This window comes from Ictidomys tridecemlineatus, chromosome 4, assembly GCF_052094955.1.
Source record: "Ictidomys tridecemlineatus isolate mIctTri1 chromosome 4, mIctTri1.hap1, whole genome shotgun sequence".
NCBI lineage: Eukaryota > Metazoa > Chordata > Mammalia > Rodentia > Sciuridae > Ictidomys > Ictidomys tridecemlineatus.
The window spans coordinates 100,878,975-100,905,649 of NC_135480.1; the positions used below are offsets into that span (position 1 = coordinate 100,878,975).

Sequence of the window (26,675 nt, forward strand, 5' to 3'; positions counted from 1 at the left end):
AAATGAGTTGGAGGGTTGATGAGGCGGAGAGCTGCGGGGGGAGGCTCTTTTGGAGGGCAGCATCCTCAGAGGAGGTGGCAGCCATGACGCTTACATCTGCATCAGTCGGGCTGTGTCAGGGAATGAGAGGGAGTCAGAATTTGGAAGAAGGGAGAAAAAAGGAATTGGGAGGACAAAAAGATTTGAAGGCTTGCCTCAAGACTGGTCCAAGTTCTGATTTTAGGAAAGGGTGGAGAGATGGGTTTCATGGTTTTTCAGGATGTCTGTAGCCTGTTTTGTTCCCCTCTCTCTTTATTCTTGGGCTGTAGTGGGGTTCCTAAATTCTATTTTTTTTTTAACTGTCTGAGCTGTTCCCACCTTTGCCTTCCATTTGCTTTGCTGCTAAGCTCTCTTGGGGGAGAGTGGGTGTGGGGTCCTCAGCTGGGTGAACTGACTCCCCCATTTGATTCTTGCCCATTCCTCTTTGATTTGGTCTTATTCATGTGTTACTGCTGAGGTTGACTGAGCCATTATGTCAGCTTGAGCACCAAGCAAGAAGAGTGGTGGCTGTGTGCTACAACCAGGTTCTATTGTCAGACATGGAGACCTGGGAGTACAAAAGTGAACTGGCCCTTAAGAAAATCACTCCAAGGACTGGGGCTAGAGCTCAGTCAGTGGTAGAGCACTTGCCTCAAATGTGTGAGACACTGGGTTCGATCCTCAGCACCACATAAAAATAAATAAACAAATAAACAAATAAATAAAGAAATTGGGTCCATCTACAACTAAAAAAAAAAAGAAAGAAAGAAAGTCACTCTGGGGGAGTCATACTTTATTCTGCTTGTGCTTTCCCTGTTTAGAATGTTCTCACAGTTTCATTTTGGCTATTTCCTTGAAGAACTGAAAAATAAAGCAAAACAACCCTCCTCACTAACTCTGTAGACATATTGTAAACCAATACCATTATTCCTCACCATACGTGCCACCCACCAATGCATCTGGGTTAGCTCTGAATTTTTTTCATTCATTTCAAAATACAGAACTTAATTCTAAGCAGATGAAAACATGTTACTATAGGGAAATATGGAAAATGGTATCTCTCTTACACTCTTGCTCCATTTTGGCTCAGAGAAATGTTTGCTGCCTGATTCCCTTGGTGGTGATGGAGGAAAGTTTCCTATTCCTGGACCTCAATGGACTGTCTGTCGTAGGTTTCAGGGCTGCTACTTTTCCCATGGGCTCATTTACATTGATCTCTGTTCAGTTTGGGAAGTAGACAACGGTCTCTAGGGACTGTTTACAAATTTCTGGCATGAGACTCAGGTAGTAGGCAGAGCCCTGGTGGAGACAAGGAATAGGGCCTAAAGACCTTCTGGGAGAGAATCCACTAGGAACAGAGCTTCATTCTCTCCCTGATGTTGTCAGCTCTTGAGGCACACGTTTTGACCTTAGGCCACAATCTTCCAGGTATACTGACTGTGGGCTGCCTTTTCCCCTAGATCTTTGGACTTTATTCGACCACAGTGGGGCTTGTTCTACAGAACAGTCCCTTTTCTTGTGTGGCTATGTGGGTATATGACTCCAGATCTTGGGTTCTCCAGCACAGTTGTGTATGTGATGTTATGTTACCTATGGATCTGATGCCAAAAGGTGGGTAGGTACACACCCTGTAGTGATACCCTGTTTTCCTCTTACAGGAGATATGCAGAGCCTCTGGCTCTCCCAAAAGAGCTTTCTGAGGCTGCACTAAAGGCCATGGAAGAGGCAGTGGCCCAAGAACTCAAAGAAGATCAGAGGTTACTGCTGGAATTGCAGCAAAAGAAGATGCAGCAGCTTCGGGAGAAGCTGTGGCAAGAGGAGGAGGAGGAGATTGTCCAGCTTCACCTGCAGAAGGAGAAAACCCTCAGGTCCCACTTCTCCCCTGAAGGGAGGGACACCTGCCTCCCATTTTTGACACCACTGGGAGGCCCACAGTCCCACCAAGGCTGTTCCTAGAAACTAGTAACTTTTACTAGTCACCTAGTAACTTTTGCTGCTATCTCATTGGTTAACCCCTAGTTACAAGGGAGTCAGTCTATTTATGTAGTAGAATAAAATCAGGATTCTGTTAGTAAGGAAAAAAGGACAAATGAATATCAAGAAGGTAATGAGCAGCCTGTCAGTCTAAGGGTGGGAAAGTGCTACAAAGTAATGTTAAGATATCTAAAAGCGTGGTAGAGAATTACGATTTTTGTATCATACATAGCAAGGAACTTATAAAACATTTATGCTTAATTTTTTTGGAGAAAATAAAACAAAACCCCATTTCCGTACCAGGAAGATCATTGCAAACTCTTTCATTAGCTCAACATAGGATCTGCTAACCCAGGGCTTGCCCTTTTACTACCCTTCTTGGGGTCCTGTCTGGGGAGCATCCCAAAGAACAGACCAATTCATAGCATCCTCTTTTTCCAAGGCCACTGAAAATTGGGGCCGGGGCCACCCAACCAGGGCATAATTCAGCTTATCTTAAGATGGAACACCTTAGAGAAGATCCTTGGGTGTCTCTCTGCCAGCCCACAAGGCTGCTCCCCTTTTACTGGCTACCATGGGCTTGGCTGTGCTTTCCATCTCCTGCCCTTCGACCCCAGAAGGTCAAGACCCTAGAGCACTTTCAGCTTTTGGTGAACACTAGCATGCGAGAAATATTTGATCAGGGCCTGGAACAGCAGTTACTCCATAAATGGCAGCACTTGCTTTTATTTTCAGTTGGAAATTAATACTAATTTAAGTGATTTGTAAGTGATTTGATTAAGTGATTTCTTTGTGGGTAGAGCTTTGTCTGGCTCTCTTTAAAATAGTTGGTCCTTAGAAAGCTGTTTATGTTTATAGCAGAGCCTTTCTGTGGAGGTGGGGATCCTCCATTTTGCTGGAAAACTTCTGGAAGTTTCTGGATAGAAATTTCTAGAAGCCACAGCTGAGTCCTTTAACCAACAATTGAATGATAAGGCAGTCAGGAAGACAGACAGGCTGACCTTAGTTTCCTCAGCTGTAAAATAAAGAGATAGGATTTAACCTCTAATGTTACTGCCAGCGCTAACATTCTGTGTTGTTCTGTGGATATTTGAGCCATGGGGGAAAAAAAAAAAGAAAGGATTTTTGGGTAATCTAGCAAGGAGGATTTTTACTTAACTCAAATTTCCTCTCATAATGGAAGAGAGTGGTGGTGTTGATGGTAGGAAACAATCTTAAATATTTTTTGACTTTGGAGTTTGCTTTTCAAAGAATTGTCTTCCACATCACATTGGTTATAGCCTTGAATTCCCTGAGTGTATAGCACACATCCCCTTGTGTGGGACGGTATGAGGGGGTACACAAAAAGGATGCAATTTGTGTAAGCAGCTTATGTCTGCAGTGGTGACTGTCATTGGTATATAGATGAGACATCTTTCATGGCTAATCAAATATTGCTTATAGTTGGGGCTGGATGAGACTGTCCAAGTCCAACATACATTTATTGAAAACCTACTTTATGTCAATTACTATGTTCAGTGTTTGAGATATGTTATTATTATAGATGGACACAATACCTTCATTAATTTTTATGTGGTGCTTCACACATGCTAGGCAAGCGCTCTATCAATGAGCTACAACCCCAGCCCAAGATACAACAGATTTTAAGAGAAGATTCTTATTCTGAAGAAGGTCCCAGACTACAAGGAAAACAGATTGCTTAGGATGCAATATGATACATGATGCAGAGTAGCATGGGATAAGAAAGGTTCACCATTTAATGTGTATGGAAAAGGCAAATCAGTAAACTTGGAGGGAATTGGGAAGATTTCCCAGAGAGCTGACTGGTGTTGAGCAGTAAATTTGGGCTTGATAGAAAACAACAGAATTCTAGGCAGAGGAACCAGCATGAGCAAAATCAAGAGACAAGGAAGAGTACAGTGTGGCTTAGAGATGGTGACACATCTGATGTGCCAAGAACAGTGTCTGTAGGGTGGGGAGTGGCAGAATGTGGATCCAGAGTCAGGCTAGGCGGCTGTAACCTTCCTTGAGTGAATGCCCTGCTGAGGTGAATCTAGGCAGAGGGAGCCTGCAGTCCACTTCTTGTGGTAAAGGGCATTTCAGGGAGGGAGCCTCCCAGAGGAGACTTTGTGTTTAAGATTGACATTGTTTCACAGACAGCCTGAGAGGCCCTTGGAGGTCAAGAAACAGGGGTTGTGAAAGGACCAGAAAAGACTTGTGTGGTCCCTCCTCTGAACCTTCCTTTCCTTCCTTCTCAGTTCCCTGAAGGAGCAGCTGCAGAAGGCCACTGAGGAGGAAGAGGCTCGGATGAGAGAGGAGGAAGGCCAGAGGCTGTCCCAGCTCAGAGCCTGGGTCCAATCCAGCACAGAAGCAGATGAGGAACAAATCAGGTGAGAGCACGCTGTGAGTTGCCCTGCCCTGTGGCAGTGACCTGGAACATGTAGGCCCACCCCCATCCCATTCTCTTTCCCAGAGCTGAGCAAGAGGCTTCCCTGAAAAGGCGGAGAGAAGAATTAGAGTCCCTACAGAAAGCTGAGATGGCCAATTTGGAACAGAAAAGCAAGTGGACATTGGACCAACTCAAGGAAGAGCTGGAGGCTTCAGAGAAGAGAGCTGAGGCCACCCTTAAGGCTGAGAAGGAGGTGGCTCTGCAGCAGCTGAAGGAGCAACTAGAAGCGGAGAGGAGAGAAGTGAGCAAGTGCAGCGAGGGTCTCCCCCCTACATGTCTTTGCTGCCTGGAGAGGGACTGAGTGCAGAGGAAAAGAAAGGGCATGCTCTGTGTCGGTATACAGGGTGGGGAGCCAGGCAGGCAGGTGGCCTGCACAGACAGGTTTGGGACGTAGTAATTGGCTTTTTACTCTCTGTGGACCTGACTGGGCTCAGGGCAGATGCAGCCCTGATCTCCTCAGCTGAGTGGAGGATTCAGTAGTATCCAGAGGCCCCTCCAGGGTCATCTTGGCCCAGCAGCTGCAGCTGGGTCCTATTAGTAGCAGGGAGTCATCAGAGGCATGAAGGGAAATGTCCTATAGGTTTGGGATGGTTTCACAACTGAAAGAACTTCAGCCAGACCAGAGGTCTTGAGATCAGGGCACCCTGTCCCTGTTCCTGAGGGGCAGCTACAAATGGCCTCTCCTCCCTGAGTTTCTCTCCTGTCTTAGAATGGGAGGCTGGTACCTTTGTCCCCACTCCCTTTCTCTCTAGCTCCATGTTCTGTTGCCAGATTAGACACTCATGAATGGCCAGTCCACTTAGAAATTTTCTTTTGTAAGGAGTGAACTTTAGCTGTTAGACACAGAAAACTGAAGCAAAGACTGGGGGGCTGTCATTGTAACGCAGATGCTCAAAGAGAGTGTACCAACTCTCCAGCCCTCCCTGGTTTGGATCTTATTTACAGCATCTGTGTATCTATGGCCTGGCCTAGAGGCAGGACAGGAGCCTGAGCTGAAGCCTGCTGTAGTGCCCCTCTACTCTCACCTCTAGGTTTCTGTCCATTTGCTACTTGCAGACTTTGGGGATGAGTTAATTCAGAGGAACGTTATTCTCCTTGGCTCCTCATCTTGTGGGAGTAGGGTGGTCTTCCTGGCTGCACCCGTCCCATGGTCCTGGCCAGGGTCCTTGCCCTGCTTTCCTCATGGCTCTTTGCTGCTCCCCAGGCGATGGCAGGGCTAGAGAAGTCGCACAGTGCTGAGCTGGAGCAACTTTGTTCCTCATTGGAGGCCAAGCACCGGGAGGTGAGTGTGGCTGGCCCAGTCTGGCCCACGAGGGCAGAGCCTGGGCAGCCTAGGACCCTGCTTCATGTTGGGCAGCAGCAAAGCTCAACCCCATCTCTGGCCACTGGGGAGCAAGCCTCCCTCCACCTCTAGGCCCTTGAGATGCATGCTGGGGCCCTGGGAGTGAGACCCTACATGGTAGCTCTAACTGCCTTCCTGAGGGTCATACTTCGCGGTGTGTGTGGGTGACTCCTCAGGTGGTCTCTGGCCTCCAGAAGAAGATAGAGGAAGCTCATCAGAAAGAAGAGGCCCAGCTGCGGGAGAGTCTTGGGTGGGCAGAGCAGAGAGCTCACCAGAAAGCTCACCAGGTGGTGGAGTATGAGCAAGAGGTACTACTGCTCCCCGACTCCCTGTGGTGTGTTCCATCATGTGGACCCTAATGTCTTCCATTTTGCTGTGAATACTCAGCGGGGATGGCGCTTCTAGTTCTATTTCTGTGACTACGTTTCCTTAAGGCCAGGTCCTTCTCCATCCCCAGGACCCTGTACACCTGTGGGGAGATGGTGTTGGGGTGTGGCTGTCTGTATGCCTTGGTGCCTTGTGTGTGGCTAGAGGATGTTGGGAGGCATGTATAGGGCCCTGGGTGCTGTTCACCCTCAACTCTGTGTGCTGCCTCCCTGTTTTGTCCCCTGCAGCTCAGCAGCCTCCTGCGAGAAAAGCGCCAGGAGATAGAAAGGGACCATGAAAGGAAGATGGACAAGATGAAGGAGGAGCATCGGCAAGTGATGGCAGAGGCCAGAGAGCGGTATGAAGCTGAGGTAGCTCGACCACACCGCCTGTTGCGCGCGTGCACCTGTGCACACATACTCTGTCACACACATATAGCTAGGGGTCCTTCCTAGCTTGCTTCAGGGCATGAGAGAGGACAAACTATGTTCAGGCATTATGGAAGGCCTTCCTCCTTGGCACCTTCCAACAGTGAAGTCATTTGGTTTTTAATGAAGTATTAGAAACCTTCCCTAATGGGAGGTACTTCCTGTTAGATAGCTGTTCCTTTTTAAATTAAATGGTATAGTAGCTAACAGGTCTTGAGATGTACTACATACCAGGCCCTGCTCTAAGCTCTTGATGTATCTTAACCCACTTTAGTCCTCACAACAGCCTTGGGAGGTATGTCCTCCATTTTAAAGACAAGGATACTGAGATATGAAGAGTTCAAGTCACTTTCCCAAGATTAAACTCAGCTAATAAGTAGAGGAGCAAGGATTCCAGTGACTCCAAATCCTTCAGTTTTAGTCACTGCAACAGCAGGCACCAAGGTTAATGAAATTTCAGGACACCAATAAGTAGACTGGGAAGAATCAAACAGTATTATATATTATCTGCCCTCCTTCCTCTTTGACCTTCGGGTGGGAAAGTTCACTTAACCTGGTTTGGCTTGGCTTGCTTACCTTAGGGGTGAGTAATGCATGGGTGTGGAGGTGGTGACTTTAACCCACAGCTGGATCCCTATGGCTCCTGTTCTAGTAACTGGAACCCATATCCCAGATCTTCTGCAGAAACAGCAGCACTGTGATGAAATTGAGCTACATCCCAGGCCAGTTCTGACCTTGCTGAAGAATAGTGATAGTTGATCGGTGGCCTCTTTCCCCGTGAGGGAGAGCTGGACACCATACACGAGTGGGTGAAGCAGGCTGACAGGGGGCTCCTTCCTGATGCCTGGCAGCATCTGCTTCAGCTGCAGGGCAAAGTAGGCATCCTGATGCTCCCCTAGGAGTTGGCCATGGGGAGCTCTTACTGACCCAAGACTGCAGGGGTGAGGGAGTCTGATTTTTGGGGTATGAGAAGCCCCTGCAGATTCCTACTGGTGGCCCCACCTCTTTATAGGAGAGGAAGCAGAGGGCTGACCTCCTGGGGTACCTGACTGGAGAGCTGGAGCGCCTGCGCAGAACCCACGAGCGAGAATTAGAGACCCTGAGGCAGGAGCAGGACCAGCAGCTGGAGGACCTTCGGCGTCGGCACCGAGAGCAGGTGAGGCCTGGGGGGTGAGCCCCACTAGGACACCTCTGTGCAGGGCAGGGAAGTCTTGGGGGCTGACATTGTGGCTGCAACAGGATGGAGCCCTGCAGCTTCAGGAGAGGAGGTCTCTCCCTGGCCCTCTAAGCTTAGGGGCATCTTTGTTTCTTTGGATTAGACAGGGAAGTCAGTCCCTCTAAGGCTTTGGGGTTGCCCCCTGCACCCCAGTCTGGGAATCAGCAAGGTGTAGTACATGCACAGTAAACTGCAAGGGAATTAAGAGGAAGTAAGCCTGAGCCCAGCTCAGAGGTCAAGCTAATACCTTATCCTCTTTCTATGCTGACATCTTTCTCTTCACTATACTCTGGGCAGGAAAGGAAACTCCAAGATTTGGAGATGGAACTTGAAAGCAGAACAAAAGATATCAAGGCCAGATTGGCTCAGCTGAACATCCAGGTGAGAGAGTTGGGTGGAGAAGAGATGTGAGGTGTACTTGACCAGAGTCCACTCCTCCAGGAGAGGGCAGGCCCCTGCCCCTCTGGCCTGGGGTCAGCAGTCAGCCCACAGGCCCATCTCTTCCCCTTTAGGAAGAAACCTTGCAGAAGGAGAAGCAGCAGCTGCTTGATGTGCAGAGGCAGGTGGCTCTGGAGAGAGAGGTTTGTCTGCCTCACTTGTTCCCCAAGGTTTCTGTTCACCTACTCTGCCCAGCACCCAGGGGTTCCAAACTAGGTTGGCCAATATTCCACAAAAAGTGCCACTCTGTGGACTGTGGTGGGAGGCCCGGGAGCCTGCAGACCCCCTGACCCAGACACAATGGCTTCAGTGGCTCTGGCTTCCATTCCCTGTCTCATTCTTTTCTGGCTTCCCTGTCCTGACTTCTTCTTACTGTATCTCTGGGTGCTTCTGTCTTTCCTTCTCACACTCAGGAAGTCACAGTCAACCATCAGCACCTGGAGGAGGTGAAGAAGGAGCATACCCACTTGGTGGAGTCCAAGCGACAGCTCCAAAGGGTTCTTGAAGAGCTGCAGGCCCGCAAGATAGAGCTGGAGTCCCAAGTGGATCTGCTGCAGATGCAGAGTCAGAAGCTGCAGAAGCGTGTCAGGTGGTGTGGGCTTTCGGCACCTAGTCACCCTCTCACCTTCCTCCCACCTTCCCTTGGACCTCTGCTGCTCTTGAGCCCCATCTCATCATGGCCCAGTTAACAGGGAGAGGTGGAGGACTCAACTCAGAAGCAAGGCAGAAGGGTGTAGAGTTGCTGCTGCATCTTTTAGGGAGGCTATGTTGAGGCTATGAAAAGCAGGGCATCCCTGCCTCCCCTGTTCATGCCTCAGCCCCACCCCAGGGACCTCGGTGGCAGTGAGAACCTGGATGTGGTCCTGACAGTGTGGCCTCCTTCACCCAGTGACCCTGCCTCACACCCCTATTTCCCACTTCCCTTCCCCACCACAGCAGCCTGGAGGCTGAAGCTCAGAGGAAGCAGGACATCTTGAAAGAGCTGGCAGTGGAGGAACGTAATGCTTCCCCACATTTTGAGCCAGATCTCCACATTGAGGACCTGAGGAAATCCCTTGGGACAGTGAGCTGGGGTTGGGGCCTGGGGGGGATAATTGGGGGTGGGTTCAGGGCATCAGTGGTGGGGGGGGATTAGGAGGGGAGCCTGGCTGTACTGCAGACAGAACCTGGTTTCCTTTTCTTATTCCCAGCTTCCCACCATCTTCACCAAATGGTACCTAAAAGTGAAGAGTACCTGGCAACTGGCAGAGCCATTTCCTTGTCTAGGCCACTAGGAGGGGCTTCGGGGTGTCTTGACCATGCAGGGTGTCTGCTTTTGCTGCACTCACTAGGTTTTTTTCTGCCATGTGTCCATAGAACCAGACCCAAGATGTGTCCTCTTCTCTGTCCCAGGGCAAGGAGACTAACTTATCCTTGGACGGGTAAGTTCCTACTGCCTGTCTTATTTGAAGATGAGGGTATCACAGAGGGATGAGTGAGGGCTGTATCCCAGAACTGAAGTGACAGTGACCACTAGTAGGGCTTTATTCCTAGGAGAGGCCTAGAGATGGAAGATCCTCTTTACCAAGCCAAGAAACTGGCCCTGTAACCTTCAACAGGCATCTGCTGACCTCTGGTTGAGGATCAGACTGTCTGACATCTGGGGCCAGGCACAATTCCTTTCAGAATCAGGGTGGGGAGACTGTTAGTCCCATGTGCTGTATGCTATAGGTGTTTAAAACCAGTGTCCCTGTGTAGTGCCCAGCCCCAGCCCAGCAGTTCCTGTGTGCTCAGGGTGGGCATTTGCTTGGGAGTGGCTGTGTGTCCTGAGCAGGGTTTTTAAAGTCTTGCCTTTAACTTCTCTCCATTTCCTTTGCCCTGCTGGTCCTCCCAAAGTATCCGCCACTACCTCTCCGCCGAGGGGATAGCCCTCCGCAATGCCAAGGAGTTCCTGATGCGACAGACACGTTCCATGCGTAAGCGGCAGACAGCCCTGAAAGCTGCCCAGCAGCATTGGTGCCACAAGCTGGCCAGAGTCCAGGAGGTGGCTGATGACCCTCCAGGCACTGAGGCTCTACAAAATATGCGCAAGAACCTGGAGGAGGTCAGAAGCCTGGAGGGGAACCTGCCAATTCTATGTGGTGCAGGCCTGTGGGGGCCAGTGGGACCCTTGCCTTTGGGCTCTCTTCAGTTGAAAGTTCTGGAGACTCCATGAGAAAGGCCACATGGGCCCTGTGATTACTTACATTTTCATGTATACATCGTGTGCAAACAGCACTTTCTCTAATAGTAAAGTGTTTGATCCTCACGTTAACCATATAGTAGGCAAGATAGTACAGGTTGAAAAGTCCTCATTAGAAAGTCTGTTGAACCAGTGTAGTCACACAAATGTTCTAAAATCTGAAAAACTCCCCAAATCTGAAATACTTCTGGACTCAAGCATTCAAATAAAGGATACATACAGCTATCTTATTATTCCCATTGTCTAGATGAAGTGTATGACTGGGGTTTAAAAATTTTCAAATTCAGTGCTAAGCATTTCCATTCTCTCATACTAATGACTTCATTTAGAAATGAAAGTCTTTTGGACATACTAAGCATAAGATGAGTTACTTTTCTGGTCTGCTTCTCTGATGGTCTAATTTGCAATGAATAGGCAGAGATTTCATTGTTAGCAGTTGGTATCATAGATCTTTGTACTGGTTGAACGTACCTGCATCATGGGCTCTGCCCTGCCCTCTTGGACACCTGGGTTCCTAGAATTCTGATGGTGCTAGAACTCCTTATGGAGCTCAGGCCCTGTGGTCCCTGTGCCTGGCTTGGCTCAGCAGATGGTCTGGTACAAACAGAGGGCAGGCTTCCCAGGGTTATCTATCTGAAGGCTACCCTCAGGCTCTGTTACGTAACCCCTCTCAATGTCAGCAGTGGTGGTGATGATGATGATGATGATGATGATGATGATAGTTGGAGCAGTGATGGTAATAGCAGGAACCACTTAAGAATCTCCTCGGTGTGGGCATCATGTTGAGCATGTACCATCCTTTATCATTTAATTCTCACAATCCACTGAAAAATAGCATTTCATATTTTCAAATGAGCAGCCACAGGAGAGCTGTGTTCCAGACCACTCTGTCAGCAGATGCTAGAGCTGGGACTCTAGCATGTGTATGAGCATCATTTCTCTCTCCTTTCTCCCCTCTGCAGGAGACCAGGTACCTGGATGAGATGAAGTCAGCCATGAGGAAAGGCCACGGTCTGCTGAAGAAGAAAGAAGAGAAGCTGAATCAGCTGGAGTCCTCTATTCGGGAAGAGGTGTCATCCTGTGGCCACATAACTTCCCTTTTCAGTTCCCAGGACAGGGCTAGGTTCTTTGGTTCTGGATTAAGGGTACTGGGCCTCTAGGGCTCAGGATGGGATGCTGGTTTCAGGCTTGTGGTTGGTGAAAATGGCAGTGAGTTGAACACATCTCAGGGGTGGGATGTGTGCTGAGTGTTCCCAAGTTACCCTGGAGCTTCTTGGGAAGGTGCAGGGAAAGGGGACTAACTCCTGCCCTTCCCTGCTATGTTGTGACTGTAGTGTGAGGGTGCACATGCATCGCAGGTGTCCCTACCCCCCACCTGCCCTGGTGTGTATCCCCTCATGCCTCAGATAGAGGTGTGGCAGCAGGGAAGCTCAAGGAGACTGCGGAGACAGTGCTGGGGAGGGCGTGGCATCTGTTACCTGTGTCTTAGGCAGCTGGGTTTTCTTAGCCTCCCTCCTACCCACTCGCCCAAGGGGCCTGTGTAATGTGCCTCTCCCAGGGGCCTTGGAGCTTTGGGTCCTAGAAGAGCAGACTCCTTGGACTCAGTCCATACTCATCACGCTGGAGGGGCAGTACTAATGGCTGGTTCTACCCATCAGGCCTCAGATGAAGACACTTTGAGAGGAACCCCCACCAAGAAGGCAGTGACCTTTGATCTCAGTGACACGGAAGACACAAGCAGTGAAAGCTCAGAATCCTTTCCCCTGCTTCACAGTGAGCCATGGCGGCAGCAGGGAGGTGAGCAGGAGAGAGGCCGTGGGAGAGGCGAATCCCAGAGTATTTGGAGATGGGGGATGTTACGGACACAGTGCACTCCCCTTCCCTCAGCCCCACAGGGGGTGTGTGAGCCCTTGTCTGAACTAGATACTTGGTAAGAGCTGGGTTGGTGGCATACTACGAGAGCTTTCTGAATGTTGTGGACTGTCCCTGTTAGCCTCTTCTCTTTCAGGGTCTCTTGGGAGGCTCTCTCTCCTCTCTGTTCTGGCCTGCAGGAGGGCACAGGGCCCTCTCTCTTCCTTCTCTCTAGGGGCTTGTACGCCTGCCCTGGGCCTGCTCTGTCTGGAACAAGGAAGCCCCAGTTATCCTCTGTCCCCTTTGTAGGGCCAAAGGGGCTATTGTCTGCAAGAGCAGGGAGGGGCAGCCAGCAGGTGCCATTGTCTGGAATGTTCCAGGGCTCTGAACCTGAGTCCCTCCTACCATCTACCTCTTTCCTTTCAGTTACCTCCACCTCAAGTACCATCTTCCCCAATAAGATCAATTACTTGAGCAGCTCCCTCCAGCGGATCAGCAGTGAGCTCAACAGTGTCCTCAACATTCTGGGCAGCCTCAGCACCCAGCCACCCCCTTCGCTCTCCAATTCCTGGCCATCTCAGTTCTTGCCGCGGTCTTCCAAGAGCACCCCGCTTCCCTCCTACCCCTTTATGAACAGGGTTCCATCCTCGTCTCCGGTTACACCCGTGTCCACCCAGTGGGCCTGGGACCCAGGGCTGGGCCCCCGGCTCCCCTCTGTGACTCAGACAGTGGACGACTTCCTTTTGGAGAAGTGGCGCAAGTATTTTCCCTGTAAGCCTCCCTGGGCTGCCCTTGGTTTTGGCTGTGCCTTCCTGCTTTCTTCCTCTTCCTCCATTTTCTTCTACCCTCTTTGTCCTACTATTCCTTTCTTCTTCTTGCTTACCCCTGTCCCTGCCCCCAATTTTGGTACATGGCTGTGTCTCTGGATCCATGCTGAAGACCTTGCCGATGGCCCTGCAGCCGATGGCTCTGTGGATCAGGATGGTTAACATGGAGCCTGGGCTGACTGGGGCCTTTATTATGTATTGTAGAGCTCAGCAGACCCTAGAAGGTCGTCATTGTCATTATCATAATGGCTCCCATCTTGTGCAGTACATATGAAGGCCAGGCACTTCATATCTGTCTGTCTTTCCCCCTTTAATCCATATCATAATTCTTGGCAGTAGTAATCATCCCCATTTTATAGATGAGTAAGCTGAGACTCAGGTTAAGTAATGGGCTCCAGGACACCCAGTAAGTGAGTAACAAATCAGGTTTTGACCTCATATCTCTATGACTCTAGGATTTTGCCTCTAATCCCTTAGCTGTGGCTTTCCCTTACCTGTGGCTTCCCCCTTACCTGTAGCCTCCCCTGGTCTCATAGCCCTGCAGGGAGTATGAGAGGCTATAAAAACAATCATTTGAAGGAAAATATGGGGGAAAAAAATCTTCTTTCTGCCTTAACCCAAATTGAAATGTAGATTAAATTTTAGAAATAAATAGAACACTTCCCGTCTGTCACCTGTCTCTCATCTCTAGGCTCTGAAGCTCCCCCTGCTTTTGTGTGTGTGTTCTGGGGTGCTGCCTCATCTGTTTCCAGGGGGGGCAGAGGTTCTGGTGAGCAGCAAGGCATCCTGTGGGGCCTGGGTCTGGCTCCACTGGACCAGGGCCCCTGAGCTCTTCCCCTCCACTCCCTCAGCTGGCATCCCCCTGCTCAGCAATAGCCCTACCACCATGGAGAACCGCCTGGGCTATGTGTCTGCCAGGTAAGCCTCCCAGTGGGCTCTGTGGGGCAGTCAAGCTGCTGTCTCCGCTCCCTGGGCAGATGGGACCTCTGAGGGCAACAGACTCCTGGTCCTGATGGCCTAGGAGGTTAGACAGATCCCCACAGAGCTGCCACACCTTGCCTAGGACTGAGACGCCCCCACAGCTGGGGAAAATCAGATGAGGAAGGTGCCTGTGGTACCTGTGGTGGGACCCTGCACACTGCCCCATAGGCTGGCCTTTCCACCCTGGAATCTGGCCTTTGTCTTTACCATTGAGCTCTTTGTCTACTTTCCACGGCTTCCTTCTTCTCTAAATCCTGCTGAGCAACATCTGGAATGAGAGGGACACCCCATTGGGGAGACAGACGGGCAATTCTTTAAACCTGTTATTAATTTCCCATTCATCTTCTTCCTTGCCAAGTGTGCCTCCCCCTCCCTGAGACCCCAATTGGAAGTCCCCCACCGTCTCTTTGGGCCAGCTTGGGAGCTGAGGCTGAGCAAGTATTGAGTTGATCAAGGGAGCTCCTTATTGAAAGCATTTGTTGGAAATAGAGGTGGAAGCCCAGGAGTGGCAAGCAAGCACCTAGGAATGGGCAGAGGGTGGCTACCACCCTCCCTTTTGGGAACTCAGTTTGTCTTTCCAAAAGGGCAGCTTCAAGTTGTTAAAGAGATCTCTGAAAAGGCTATTTCTGGTACTGGTGAGAAGAAGAGCTATGGGTTGGCTTCTGGTTGGCTCTGTCATATGTCGCCTTTCATGCAACACCTTTGTTTGAACTCTTCCTCTTCTCACCCTCTCCTCCTTCCTCTTCCCAGTGAGCAGCTCCGCCTTCTGCAGCATAGCCATTCCCAAGTCCCCAAGGCAGACAGCACCAACTTTCAGAGCATGATTGATGCTAACCGCAAGTGGCTAGAGCGTTTCAAGAATGACTCCAAATCGTATCCTTTCAACTGGTCCCCAAACCACAGTGCCTTCCTGTTGTAGCAGTCAAGCTGGTCAGGCTCTGCTGGTGCTCTGGGGGCCAGAGGAGGATCCACTTCAGCCTCTGACTCTTTCTTGGCTCCATCTGGACATGCTCAGCTGCCCAGTTTTCCTTCACCTCATGGCCAGACATGTTTTTTCCTCGGTGCCCAAGCCTACAGCCACTTCCAGCATGATGTTGCAGCTGGGCCTGGATGATGACAACGTCCTGCACGTATACCACTACTGAGTGACCAGTCGGCATGGAGAGACTCCTCCCCCTCGGGACCCAGGCCCAGGGAGCCACCTGTACTTCCTGCTTCTGAGAAAGCATTTTCCTGTCTGCTCTGCTGCACCCCTTAGGACCTGAAAGAACCACAGGGCTGGGTGTGGGTGGAAAGGATGGTGTGACTCAAATAGTAAGCCATACTCTGTGACCGTGGCCCGTGTTTTGACCTGAAGTGTGTGAGCTTCTTTGAGCTCCTGCATCAACATGGCAGCACTGATGGGCATGGCTGCTGCTGGGCCTGCTCAGGGTTGGAAGGCAGTTCTCTTCAGAGCCAAGGGGATCCCTCCAGAGCCACCCTGGTCCCTTGGACCTTCAGGGACCTGCTTAGAGGTTCCCAGCACACCTGTACCCTGGGACCTGGCTCCTGTGGCCTGCACCTATCTCCAGTACCTCAGCCTCAGAGAGGTCAAATCCTTTCTTTGTTCTTTTGTCTTTTTTTTTTTGTTTGTTTTGTTTTTAATGTCTCCTTTTTGAACATTCTTTCCCTCCTAGTGACCATCTCAGGATTTGGTTCAGCTGTTCAGGCCCTGCCGGAGGCTGGACCTCAGAAGTTTTGCCTCTTTTCTCTCAGCCAGCACTGTGCTTTCCTCAGGGCTGTCTCCAGGAGCACCCTCTAATTCCCTGAAGCTCCTGGGAGCCCTCCAGCCAGCATCTCAGGTCCCAAGCACACCACTTCTTCAGGAAGCCAAAAACCAAAACGAAAACACCCACAGGAAAAGACCGGGATGGCCTCTGGTCCTCAACTTGCTTTCTTTCTCTTTCTAGAGTACCTTTGGTGCATTCATGGACTCGGTTTCTACCTGTCTTTTCTACCTTGCCACCCCCTGCCCCAATCCCACTGCTGCCTCTTCCCAGAGCTTAGTGTGAAGACTGGACCAGTGCCCAGCATTGTCAGGGGGGCCCTTATACCAGGTGGAGCTGCTGTTCTCAGGCATCTGTCCCATTGTTTAAACAAAGTGTCCCCATTTTTCATGTCTTGAAAGCTGTGGGGTTGCCCTTGCCAGAGAAACCAACACTCGCTGTCTCACCACTCATTTCTTTGCCATGGAATAAGACTGAGATCCAGTTGGCTTTTTTACCCCCTCACATATGTTTTAGGCATCAGCCTACCACCTAGAAAATGTCCTATTTGTTATTTGGCTTATTCTGTGTGCTTTGGGAATAGCTCATGTGATACGACCAGCTCTGGTGACAATCCTGTGTTTTATGCATCAATTAAAATCTCTGCAGGTCCATTTTCTACAAGTCCCGTGTGTGAATGTGTTTTCTTTTTAGAGGCCTTTGCCTCCTTTCTCCTGAGAAGAAGGCAGGAAGGAAACACGAGTATTCATGGGACGCCTCCCTAGGCATATGATTAAGTCACCACAACAATGTAGATACTGATGTAGATACTGTTGGCTCAGTTTTTATGGATGAGGGGAAACCAGGGCTCAAAGACGTTGGAAGTGCCTGGGGTCCCCAGTAAAGTGTAGAGCCCCAGAGTCCATCCCTGTTCCCCCAGAGCACCCTCTGCCCAGCTGCCAGTCCTTGGGAAGTGCTGTTGTTCTCCACCTCTCCCATTGCCCCCTCCCTGTTCTACCAGCTGGACATCCATAATGCCATTTCCCAGAGGCCAGTGGGTTCCACTTTCATTCATTGAAAGATAAATCCCCACAAGGTGCTAAACTGGTAGTTAGGTGAGTCTTTTCTGTTCCATGGGTATGAGCAGCAACAAAACTGCTAGGAGAATCACCTGAGATGGCCCTGTTATGAAGATTTGCACACAAACCAACGTAAAGATAAAACATATAGTAGAAGTTCCCGCCCTTCCTAGAAAGGAAGGAAAGACCAGAGGGAGAAGCAGGCAAGCTAACATTTGTTGAATGTCTTCTGTTGGCTAGGTGCTCTTTATATATTCTTGCTTGCAATCTTTACCTAATGAAGTTGGTATTCTTATTTTATAGATGAAGGAATTTAGGCACCGGAGAAATTAGCCCATACACCTAATGACTAGGACTTGAACCCAGGTCCACATGTCTCAGAAAGTTGAGTTCTGATGCCCCTGTTCCACTGTGTCAGCACCCTCTGTCTTCTTCCTGGACAGCTTGGTCTAAAAACCTGGGTTCTAGGAAGGCGGTGGCTTCTAACTGAATGGGGGGCTTCCTGGGACAAGGTTTACAAAGGGACTTTTCAAAAGACTCCAAAATCGTCTCATTCTTTCTCTTGTGGATTTTCAAATCTAGCTAGGAGACTAAAATCATAGACCTGAAAAGAACTATGTTTGTCTTTTAGGGCTGCTTTAAGAAAACCACAAGGTGTAGCTCAGTGGTAGTGTGCAAAAAGCCTTGGGTTCAAACCCCAGCACTCCTCTTCCCTATACCATGAACTGGATAATGTTTTTTTGGTTGTTTTTTTTTTGGTACCAGGGATTGAACTCAGGGGCACTTGACCACTAAGCCACATCCCCAGCCCTATTTTGTATTATATTTAGAGATAGGATCTCACTGAGTTGCTTAGTGCCTGACTTTTGCTGAGGCTGGCTTGGAACTCTTGATCCTCCTGCCTCAACCTCCTGAGTAACTGGGATTACAGGCATGCGCCACTGCACCCGGCAAACTGGGTAACTTTTAAACAACAGAAATTTATTTTTTTGCTGAAGGCTGGAAGTCAAAGATAAGGCCCTGGGAAATTTGGTGTCTGGTGAGGACTGCTTTCTGGTTCATAGGTGTTACTTTCCTCACGTGGTAGGAAGGACACTAGTCCCATTTGTGAGGGCTTCATGGCCTGATCACCTCCCACAGGCCCCACCTCCTAATGCCATCATGGTAGGCACTGGGTTTCAACCTGTGCTTTGTGGAGAGTGGCATGAATGTCAAGTCCATAGCCGAAGCCTAGAAGATGCCTTGTTCCACTCCTCATGCTTTCTAGTAGAGCCGATGGCCTAGAGAGCCTGCGCGAGCTGCTCTGGTTTCAGTGTGTGGCGGAGGTGGGACCTGAGCCCAGGAGTCTTGACTTCTCAGCCTGGGGCTTCAGGAAAAAGCCATTTGTTTTAAAAGATATATTTTGATCAGTCCTTATGTTCACATGGCTCAATATTCAAATGTTACAAAAGTCATTTGTCCATGAGCCATCTAGTGCTCCTCCTTGAAGGTAAAAAATATCACTAGTTCCTTCTAGAGATTTTATGCTAACACGGGAATAGAAGAAACATCCTTATGGTGGGGAATAGGTCACTTCTCATACAGGGGGAGCTGATTTCCCAAAGCTCTGTTGTGAGGTGATGACTGTTCCCACACCCACACAATAACTGTGTAGGGCCCAGGGAAGTAACCCTGGCCTTAGGATGTCCGGGTTTGCTTTTGGCTCTTCCATCTGAACAAGTCCTCTGATCCCAAGTCTTCCCTGGACCAGACTCGGTTCCACATTCCAGGGACGAAGCAATGTAGCTGCCTCAGCTTCAGCACCTCTGAGAGTGGGGAGCCAGAGGGGTGCAGGAAGGCTTCCTGGTTTCCCCAGCAGCCTTTTCAGGGTAGGTGGAAAAGTGATGGTTGAGAGGTGGAGGACCTGTCACCAACTTGTCCTGATGAATTGGAAGTCCCCTGTTCTTGCTTTCCTTCCTAATCTCTCACTTGCCCTGCCTGCCTCCCCTCTGGAATTTGCAGTATATCACAGAATGCTGAGCTAAAAAAGGGAATGTGACTCAAACAAGGGTTCACATTTTATTCTCTTGGTGACTTGATTTTTCACATCTGTAAAATGGGGCAAATAGTACCTGTCCTATCAAGTGACTGTGGGGATTCAGGTTCTCAGAAGAGCACTCAACATGTAGCTGCTGCTCTCATGGCCCCTGCAGATAAGTTGGGCCCCGATTGAGGCCCTGGGACTTACAGTGCTCCCCATGCCTAATGGCAAAAGTCTCGGACACAGAGAATAAAACAGAAAGGAACAAGATTATTAGGGGATTGTGTCCCCCTTCATGGCCAGTTGGGTATGAGGACACAGACTCAGCCACTCTGTCTAGTGTCCAGACTCCCTATAGAACTACTGCTGGGCAGCTGTGGGCACCTTGATCCAGGTTGGGCCGGGGCAAAGGTAGGAAGGGAGAACAGACTTTTTTGCTTACTATTTATGTTATCTTGGGATGAAAGTCTGTCTCCGTCTCTGTGTTGTATCTCCAAAAAATCTGGGGTTTAATTCTGTCTGCCATTTACCAGTGAGGTCACTTTGGGAAATGATTCCTCTTCAGGTCTCAGTTTGCTTATTTGTACAATGAAGCTGAAAATCCCTCACACTGAGATTATTAGTGTAATGACCTGCATCAAGTGCACTGGAGGAGGTGCCCTGGAGACTGCAGCACACTGTAGAAATGTGAGTTGTTACCCAGCATCTACTTGAGTGCTTCCAAGGACAAGGCACTCATCACCCCAGAAGGTGCTGATTCTGCTGTTGGAGGGCTCTGAGCTGCTGCTAGGAGTTTTCTCTCGTTTCTCTCCTGGACTCACACAGCCCTGTTGCCCCATTGCTTCCTGGAGAAAGTTCCAGGTCCTGGAGCTACTTCAGCACTTGCTGGGCTGTAGCCAGGAGAGATCAGTAGGGACAGTGCCTGGGGATCCCCACTCTCAGGAACCTCCTCCTGGGGAGGGTGGAGCTGTGGGATCGGGGTTGAGTCACAGAATGGTGCTGCTGTCAGTATACCACCTCTGTGCTTTGACCAGTTAACTGTCCAGAGACTGGGCCTTGGTATCTTCATGTGAGGGTAGATTCCAGGCCCTCCTGGGAAGCTCACTGGACGGCCTGTCTCCCTTACCCTGGTGCCCGGCGAAGAGTGAAGCACACAGCAGTTGCTCTATAGGCAGCAGGCTTTCCTTCATCTAAGGCTGCAGCCCAATCTTCCCTGCCCCCCTGGCTCTTCGCTTCAGGCTCCCACTGCCTGCTGCCCTGGTGACCCTGCAATGCCCCATCTCACACTGAAGCGCTGCTGGGCTCTGTAGGCTGCTCTCCCCAGGCTCCATGGCCAGGGGTTCTGAGATGAGGGGTCAGTTGTTGGAAGTCCACAAACATGGTGCTGATATCTGCTTGGCAGTGGTAATACTCCTGCTGCCAGCCAGACCCCAACCTTCCCACCGATATCCACCCAGAGGGACTGCTGTCTTCCAGTCTCCATCTCCCTGAAGCGTCTCAGTCTGAGAGGTACAGGGAAGAGGCTGTGGGAGTTGCATGTTATCCAAACACCTGGGGAGGAGAAGGCAAGAGTTTGAAGGTGGGTAGCCCTCAGGTGCCACAGTGTAATGCCCCCTCTGTGTGCACTGGAGGAGTTGCCCTGGAGACTGCAGCACACTGTAGAAATGTGAGTTGTTACCCAGCATCTACTTGAGTGCTTCCAAGGACAAGGCACTCATCACCCCAGAAGGTGCTGATTCTGCTGTTGCATACAGTGCCTGGTGAGCAGCTTGGGCTTGGCCTTTGTGCTGGGCATTGACTCTGAAGCAAGGTGGCCATGGCAGTGTGTGGTGGTGACTGTTCAAGTGCTGAGCCTGAATGCATAGCTCAGAACCCTTCTGGAGACCACCAGACATCACCAAAGCACTGGTGGGATCTGGGCAACCACAGACACATAAGGCCTGGCCTCGAATGGCTGAGTGGCCTCCACCTGCCAGGAAGTATGGCTCCGCCATGTCTGTTCTATCTCCTTCTACCCATATTTCCCACAATCACCCTTCATCCCTCTATAGCTCATATGTGCTTAATAAGTCAGGCACTGTCATGGGTGTAACTGGGAAGAAATGGAATGGTTTTTTGCTTTTGGGAAGTTTGTTAGCTAAGAAGAGTGTTCACAGACCATGGTGGAGGATTGCCAGGTTGGGGAGGAATGAGACTTACATGTGAGCCCTGAAGGAATGAGTGGGGGTCCAGAGTATTGTGAGTATAAGTCAGGGGGGGATGCCCATGTTTGGGGAGACTTTGGGAGAAGAAGTGTCCAAAAGTGAAATGTGTGTCAGGAGGCATCTTGTTTTGTTTCCTGTTGCTATAACAGAACACCTGAGACCAGGTAATTTATAAAGAATAAATGTTTATTCGACTTGTGATTCTGGAGGGTTGGAAGTCCACAAACATGGTGCTGACATCTGCTTGGCATCTGTCAAGGGCCTTCTTGCTGCATCACATGGCAGAGGGCATCATATGACGAGTCAGAGCAAGTGTGCTAGCGTGGCTCTCTGTTCTCTTATTTACTTTCCAAAGGGCCCACCTCCAAATACCACTAATGTATGACTTTGAGGTTTGTTTCCAAAATATGAACCTTTGGGGAATACATTCAAACCATGATGGAGGGTATGTGCATGAAGGCAAGACAGCCCTTGCTGATTGCAGAAGAAATTTAAGATTTGGATGGAAACCTGGACCAGGTGACCTTGAAGGTCTCTTTGAGCCCCGAGAGGCTTTGATTCTGAGACAATGAAACCAAACATGGATCACCTCCAGGGTAACACACAGCTAGCAGCTGTTCCCTCTTCTGCCTGAAAGCTTTGCTGTCTCTGCCTGGGAGAAGACGTGGTCTCTAGAAGGAAGGACAAAGCCCTGACTCAATGCTCCAGCCCAGCCTGGCCCTTTGGGGCTTCTTCCTTAACAGACCACAGATTCCCTCCTCTTCCCTGTTCTTAAAAGTGACTATTCCCCATCCCTTTGACTGCGCTGGAACACAACATTTAGGGGACGGGAAGTGGCATGGGGGGAGATGCCGGGACCTGGGTTATCGGGAAGGATTTCCATGGAGAGACAAGTGCCCTTTCATCTTCTTCATAAATTAAGACATGCTCGCTATCTACTCAAATGTCGGTGGATTAATACATTAAATGCTGATTTATTGCTCACATAAAGTCCAGTTGGTATTGGTGGGGGCAGAAGGGCCTCTGCTCTGAACAGATGTACAGGCTGACAGAAGCTTTGCTGTCTTCAGTAAGTGGCTTTTTTTTTTTTTTTTTAGTACCAGGGATTGAACCCAGAAACCCAGAAGCACTTAACCACTCAGTCACATTCCCAGGCCTTTTTATATTTTATTTAGAGGCAGGATCTTTCTAAGTTGCTTAGTGCCTCACTAAATTGCTGAGGCTAGCTTACTTGCAGTCCTCCTGCCTCAGCCTTGCGAGCTGCTGGGATTACAGGCAAGTGCCACCGCGCCTGCTTCAGTAAGTATGGCTTCTAAGCTCACTTTGGGTATTGACATCAGTCAGAGAGAGTGGAGGGAGACTGGGAAAATTTTCAGGATCCAGCCTGCAAGTAACACCTCTCATTTCTGCCACATTCCACTGGTCAGCACCGTCTGGTGGCCCCATCTAGTAATCATAGGGTGGGGAGAGTGGGTGGTCGGCCACTTCCCAGAAACACCACGCACTATGAAGGGGAGCGTGAGGCTTTAGCGGACATCCTAACCATCCTGGATGGCCTCCTACCCCAGACTTCCCTCCTTGGGCCTTTGCTAATTTGCACACCAGTGAGCCCTTGAGGGTAGGAAGAGACAGGGCCTTTTCATCTCCAGTGCTTAGCTCACGCCAGGCCATTGGAAGTGCTCAGGGGTGTTTTGTAAATGAACAAATATTTGGGTATCATTTTGCTTGTTAAAAATACAGAAGTGGTAAAAAACAGTTTGGCAATTCCTCAAAAAGTTAAAAATAGAATTACCATATGGGGCTGGGGATGTGGCTCAAGCGGTAGCGCGCTCGCCTGGCATGCGTGCGGCCCGGGTTTGATCCTCAGCACCACATACCAACAAAGATGTTGTGTCCGCCGAGAACTAAACAATAAATATTAAAAAAATTCTCTGTCTCTCTCTCTCTCTCTCTCTCTCCTCTCTCACCCTCTCTTTAAAAAAAAAAAAAAAGAATTACCATATGATTAAGCAAATCAAAATTCTGGGTATAAACCCCAAAGAATTAAAAGCAGGGACACAGATACATACACACCCCTGTTCACAGCAGCATTTTGTGCTTGTGAAAATGTGGAAACAAACCAAGTGTCCATCAACAGATGAATGGATAAAGAAAATGCGGTAAATACCTACAATGAAATAGTATTCATCCTTAAATATTAGTTAAATTCCAATATATGCTAGAACATGGAGGAAGCTTGCAGACATTCTGCTGAGATAAACTATATGTAAAAGGACAAATGCTTTATGTCCACTTATATGTGCTCCCTAGTATAGGTAAATTCATAAATGGAAAGTAGGACAGTGGTTGCCAGGTGCTGGGGGGAGTTGGTGGTGGTACAGGGTTATGGGATGGTAGAGAGTTGGGAGGGACAGAGTTTCTGTTTGGGATGATGAAAAAGTTCTGGAAATGAATAGTGGGATGGGTGTACAAGGTGAGTGTACTTAATGCTGCTGAATTGTACATTTTTAAAATGATTAAAGTGGTAAATTTTAGGGTATTTATCTTTTACCATGGTAAAAATGTAAATATCTGGGCTGTATCACAACAAATTCTGATTCAGCTAAAATTGGTAAGATCTGGGCTTCTGTATTTTTTAACAAGCTCTGAATCTGAAATGCTGCTAAGTCTGAGGCCCAGTAGTTTAGCGCTGGCTTTGGCAGATGGGAAAGACAAGGGGTGGTCTTTTTATGGCCTTCTAGAAAGAAAGCTTTTTTTTTTTTTTTTTTTTTAAATTTTATTACTGGGGATTGAACCTTCATCTTTGCACATGCTTAGGAAGTGTTCTACCACTGAGCTATATTCCCGGCCCTCATGGCCCTCTAGAGGAGGGCTTCTTAAACTTCAATGTGCATAGGGGTCCCCATGGGACTGTTGCTAAAATGCAGCTTCAGAGTCAGTGGTCTAGGTTGAGGCCTGGGATTTTACATGTCTTGCAAGCTCCTGGTGGTGCTCACACTACTGGTCCATGGATCACACTTTGAGGATTAAGTCTCTCAAGGTGGCCTTGTCTGTCGGGGACAAAAATTGAGATCTGAAAAACAGCTATCAGATGTTTAAGGTGATTGCTCCAGAAGGAGTTTGACGATGTTGATCTGGGGATGAGCGACAAGGAGCAAGGGTTTCATTTCTTGGTGAATTCACTTCTGAGTTTGGTTCAAACAGTCACCCTTTGGCTTAGTTAATATCAAGTTTAGGGATTATTAGCAAATAAAATGGCCTGGCTTTTTCCCAAGGCTGTCTGAATGCCAGACCTTGTACTTTATAGTCAGGGGCCCAGTTCAGTTGGATATAAGTTAAGCTGGCTCCTGTTTCGCTTTTCTCAACCCCTCTTAGTCCTTCTCTATCTCCAGACCTTCTCCAGCAGTGCCTCCAGAGGGGATCCCTCCCTTCTACCATGTCTCCTGAGTAAAGTACGTCAGAGCTTCTTGTTGCATTCAGACCTGTGTATTTGCTCAGCTCCTTGAATCATTTACTGACAGTTTCGTATCACTGCTTACCTCCTGTAGGTCCTGCTTGCACCACAGGGTCCAGGAGACTCTTCATCTGGTTACATCTTTGAAGCAGAACTGAAACTTAGACTTCGAATAGTGGAACGTAAGGTAGTATGGCACAGTAGTCAAGGAAAGACTCACTTATGATTTAGGGCTTGTTCCATCTCTTCTTGCTCCTTTAACCTTGGATAAGTTACATAACTTCTAAAAGCCCCGGCTTTCTCACATGTTAAATGGAAATCCCACCTTTCTCTCCAAATTTACAATGAGGTTACAAGAGGTAATATGAGGAATGTGCTCTGCTCAACACCTGACATATAGTGTAGGGCTCCACAATGTATTTTCATGACAAAGTCCCCTTTGAAGCACTCAGGCTTGTGACTTCATCCTCTGTCCACTCTGGCCTCTGATAAGTTGTTGATTGTGCTGACAGGAATTTTATCTGATTCTTGTTGGTTTCTTCAAACATGTCCAGCATGCGGGGGAGTGTTGAGGCTGGTTGGGTGAGATGTACATTCTCAATCCACTTCTAGGCTGGACTCCTAGATTTGGTCATCGTGTTTGCAGTTCTGGAGAAGGCCTGCAGATGGCGCACACAGACCTGAGAGGCATCTGGTCCTAGTGATGAGATGAAGCTGAGCCGGCACCAGGCGCCTGAAATGTAGGGCCTTGGTTTTCAGGATGCTGTTAGCTGGTTTTCCAGGGAGGGTCCTGGGTGTGGGGTCTGATGTGGATATTTCCCCATAAGCCTAGGAATCAACACGGAATACAGGAACTCTGCTCCTCTTGCAGTGCTGACCTCTCTTACCTGGTAATATTTATTCATGCGTGGGACTCCCCTGCATCTGCACACGTGAGGTGCTCAGAGAATGTTTGTAGACTGGACTGTTTTTTAGGGTGCTTCTGTTAAAGGTCATGCATCCCAGGCAGGATTTCATGGTGGCCCGGGCTGGTAGATGTGACTCACCTGCCCAAATTCCTTTCTTACCCTCAGGCCTGTTAGCTTCCTTCCCAGTTCCTCTTTCAGTGAGGGGTGGGGGTGGGGGTGGGGGTGGGTGGGGGGGTGGGGGCAGTAGGTTCCAGACTCACCTTCTTTCCAGGTTCCTGACCCCAAATTCAATCTCAACTTTGCTCAGCTCAGGAGCCCCTTTGTACTTCTTAGGTGCACTTGCTTTTCACCCAGGGGCTGGTTACAGTGGAGGGGAGTTCCACTAGACCACAGAACGCATGTCCCTGGGCTTTTCCTAGTTTCCTGCTCAAGGCCTTTCCCTCTCGCTGCCTCTGCAAACCTGTGTGTCCACAGAGGCACAGCTCACAGGCCACTTTCCTGTGATGTCTTCTGGACCCTCTGGCTGGGAACAGCCCAGCTACACACCACAGGTCCCTGCTCCTCCCTGAGGATAACTTTCCTTTTACTTGACCATCTAGTCACCGACTCCAGGCCAGGGGAGGTGCCTAGTGTGCCTTCTGGCCTTTAGCTGAACTTCATTCCTACTCCCCTGGAGCCTGTTCTGTCCCTCTGACCTCCAAAGATATCTCTCCTTCTCTCTTTGGCCTCACTTTGCCCTAAGAGACAGCCCAGAACTTCAGGTCATGCCTGGTCCCCAAGGTACGCATGGCCTCTTCCTCTCTGCTCCCGTCTTATAGGTAGCTCACACATAACTGCTTGCTGATGGTTCACCTAGTTATGTCCCCTGGTGTCTCTGCATGCTCCCCCACCCCAGACTCCCCAGAGCTCTCACCAAGGCTGCCTTATTCCATGGGCTACAAGTTTCCCTCAATTTACACATAAGGATTGTGGTTCAGGGGTTAGGTACTTGCTCCAGGCTGGGTCTTCTTAGGGCCCAGCACAAGTCTGAGAACAATGATTGAAGCCTTTTAAAAAGCTTCACTTGGTGAGCAGCAAAATCTTAGACCTGCCTGTTACAGGGGTCTTCCCATCCTCCCCTCTGGCCCTTGCCAGATGGGAAAAAAGCCACCACA

The 26,675-nt window shown here is 49.4% G+C and overlaps 1 protein-coding gene across 8 annotated transcripts in view; it reads left to right on the forward strand.

The window, feature by feature from the left end:
• The window catches only part of Cep164 (centrosomal protein 164), a 65,032-nt gene extending 48,492 nt beyond the window's left edge, over window positions 1–16,540 (forward strand). For 7 of the 8 annotated variants that reach the window (XM_078047068.1, XM_078047066.1, XM_078047067.1 and 4 more), the window contains 19 exons: window positions 1,677–1,886; window positions 4,251–4,382; window positions 4,466–4,682; window positions 5,646–5,723; window positions 5,960–6,091; window positions 6,398–6,520; window positions 7,590–7,733; window positions 8,091–8,174; window positions 8,306–8,374; window positions 8,645–8,820; window positions 9,168–9,294; window positions 9,588–9,652; window positions 10,107–10,314; window positions 11,415–11,522; window positions 12,111–12,249; window positions 12,730–13,074; window positions 13,982–14,048; window positions 14,862–14,984; window positions 15,157–16,540. In XM_078047068.1, the coding sequence (XP_077903194.1) occupies window positions 1,677–1,886; window positions 4,251–4,382; window positions 4,466–4,682; window positions 5,646–5,723; window positions 5,960–6,091; window positions 6,398–6,520; window positions 7,590–7,733; window positions 8,091–8,174; window positions 8,306–8,374; window positions 8,645–8,820; window positions 9,168–9,294; window positions 9,588–9,652; window positions 10,107–10,314; window positions 11,415–11,522; window positions 12,111–12,249; window positions 12,730–13,074; window positions 13,982–14,048; window positions 14,862–14,984; window positions 15,157–15,256 (2,647 nt within the window). In that variant the 3' untranslated portion in view covers window positions 15,257–16,540. The remainder of the gene's footprint in view (window positions 1–1,676; window positions 1,887–4,250; window positions 4,383–4,465; window positions 4,683–5,645; window positions 5,724–5,959; window positions 6,092–6,397; window positions 6,521–7,589; window positions 7,734–8,090; window positions 8,175–8,305; window positions 8,375–8,644; window positions 8,821–9,167; window positions 9,295–9,587; window positions 9,653–10,106; window positions 10,315–11,414; window positions 11,523–12,110; window positions 12,250–12,729; window positions 13,075–13,981; window positions 14,049–14,861; window positions 14,985–15,156) is intronic. The other variant, XM_078047065.1, reaches the window with a different exon arrangement.
• The last annotated feature ends 10,135 nt before the right edge of the window (window positions 16,541–26,675 follow it).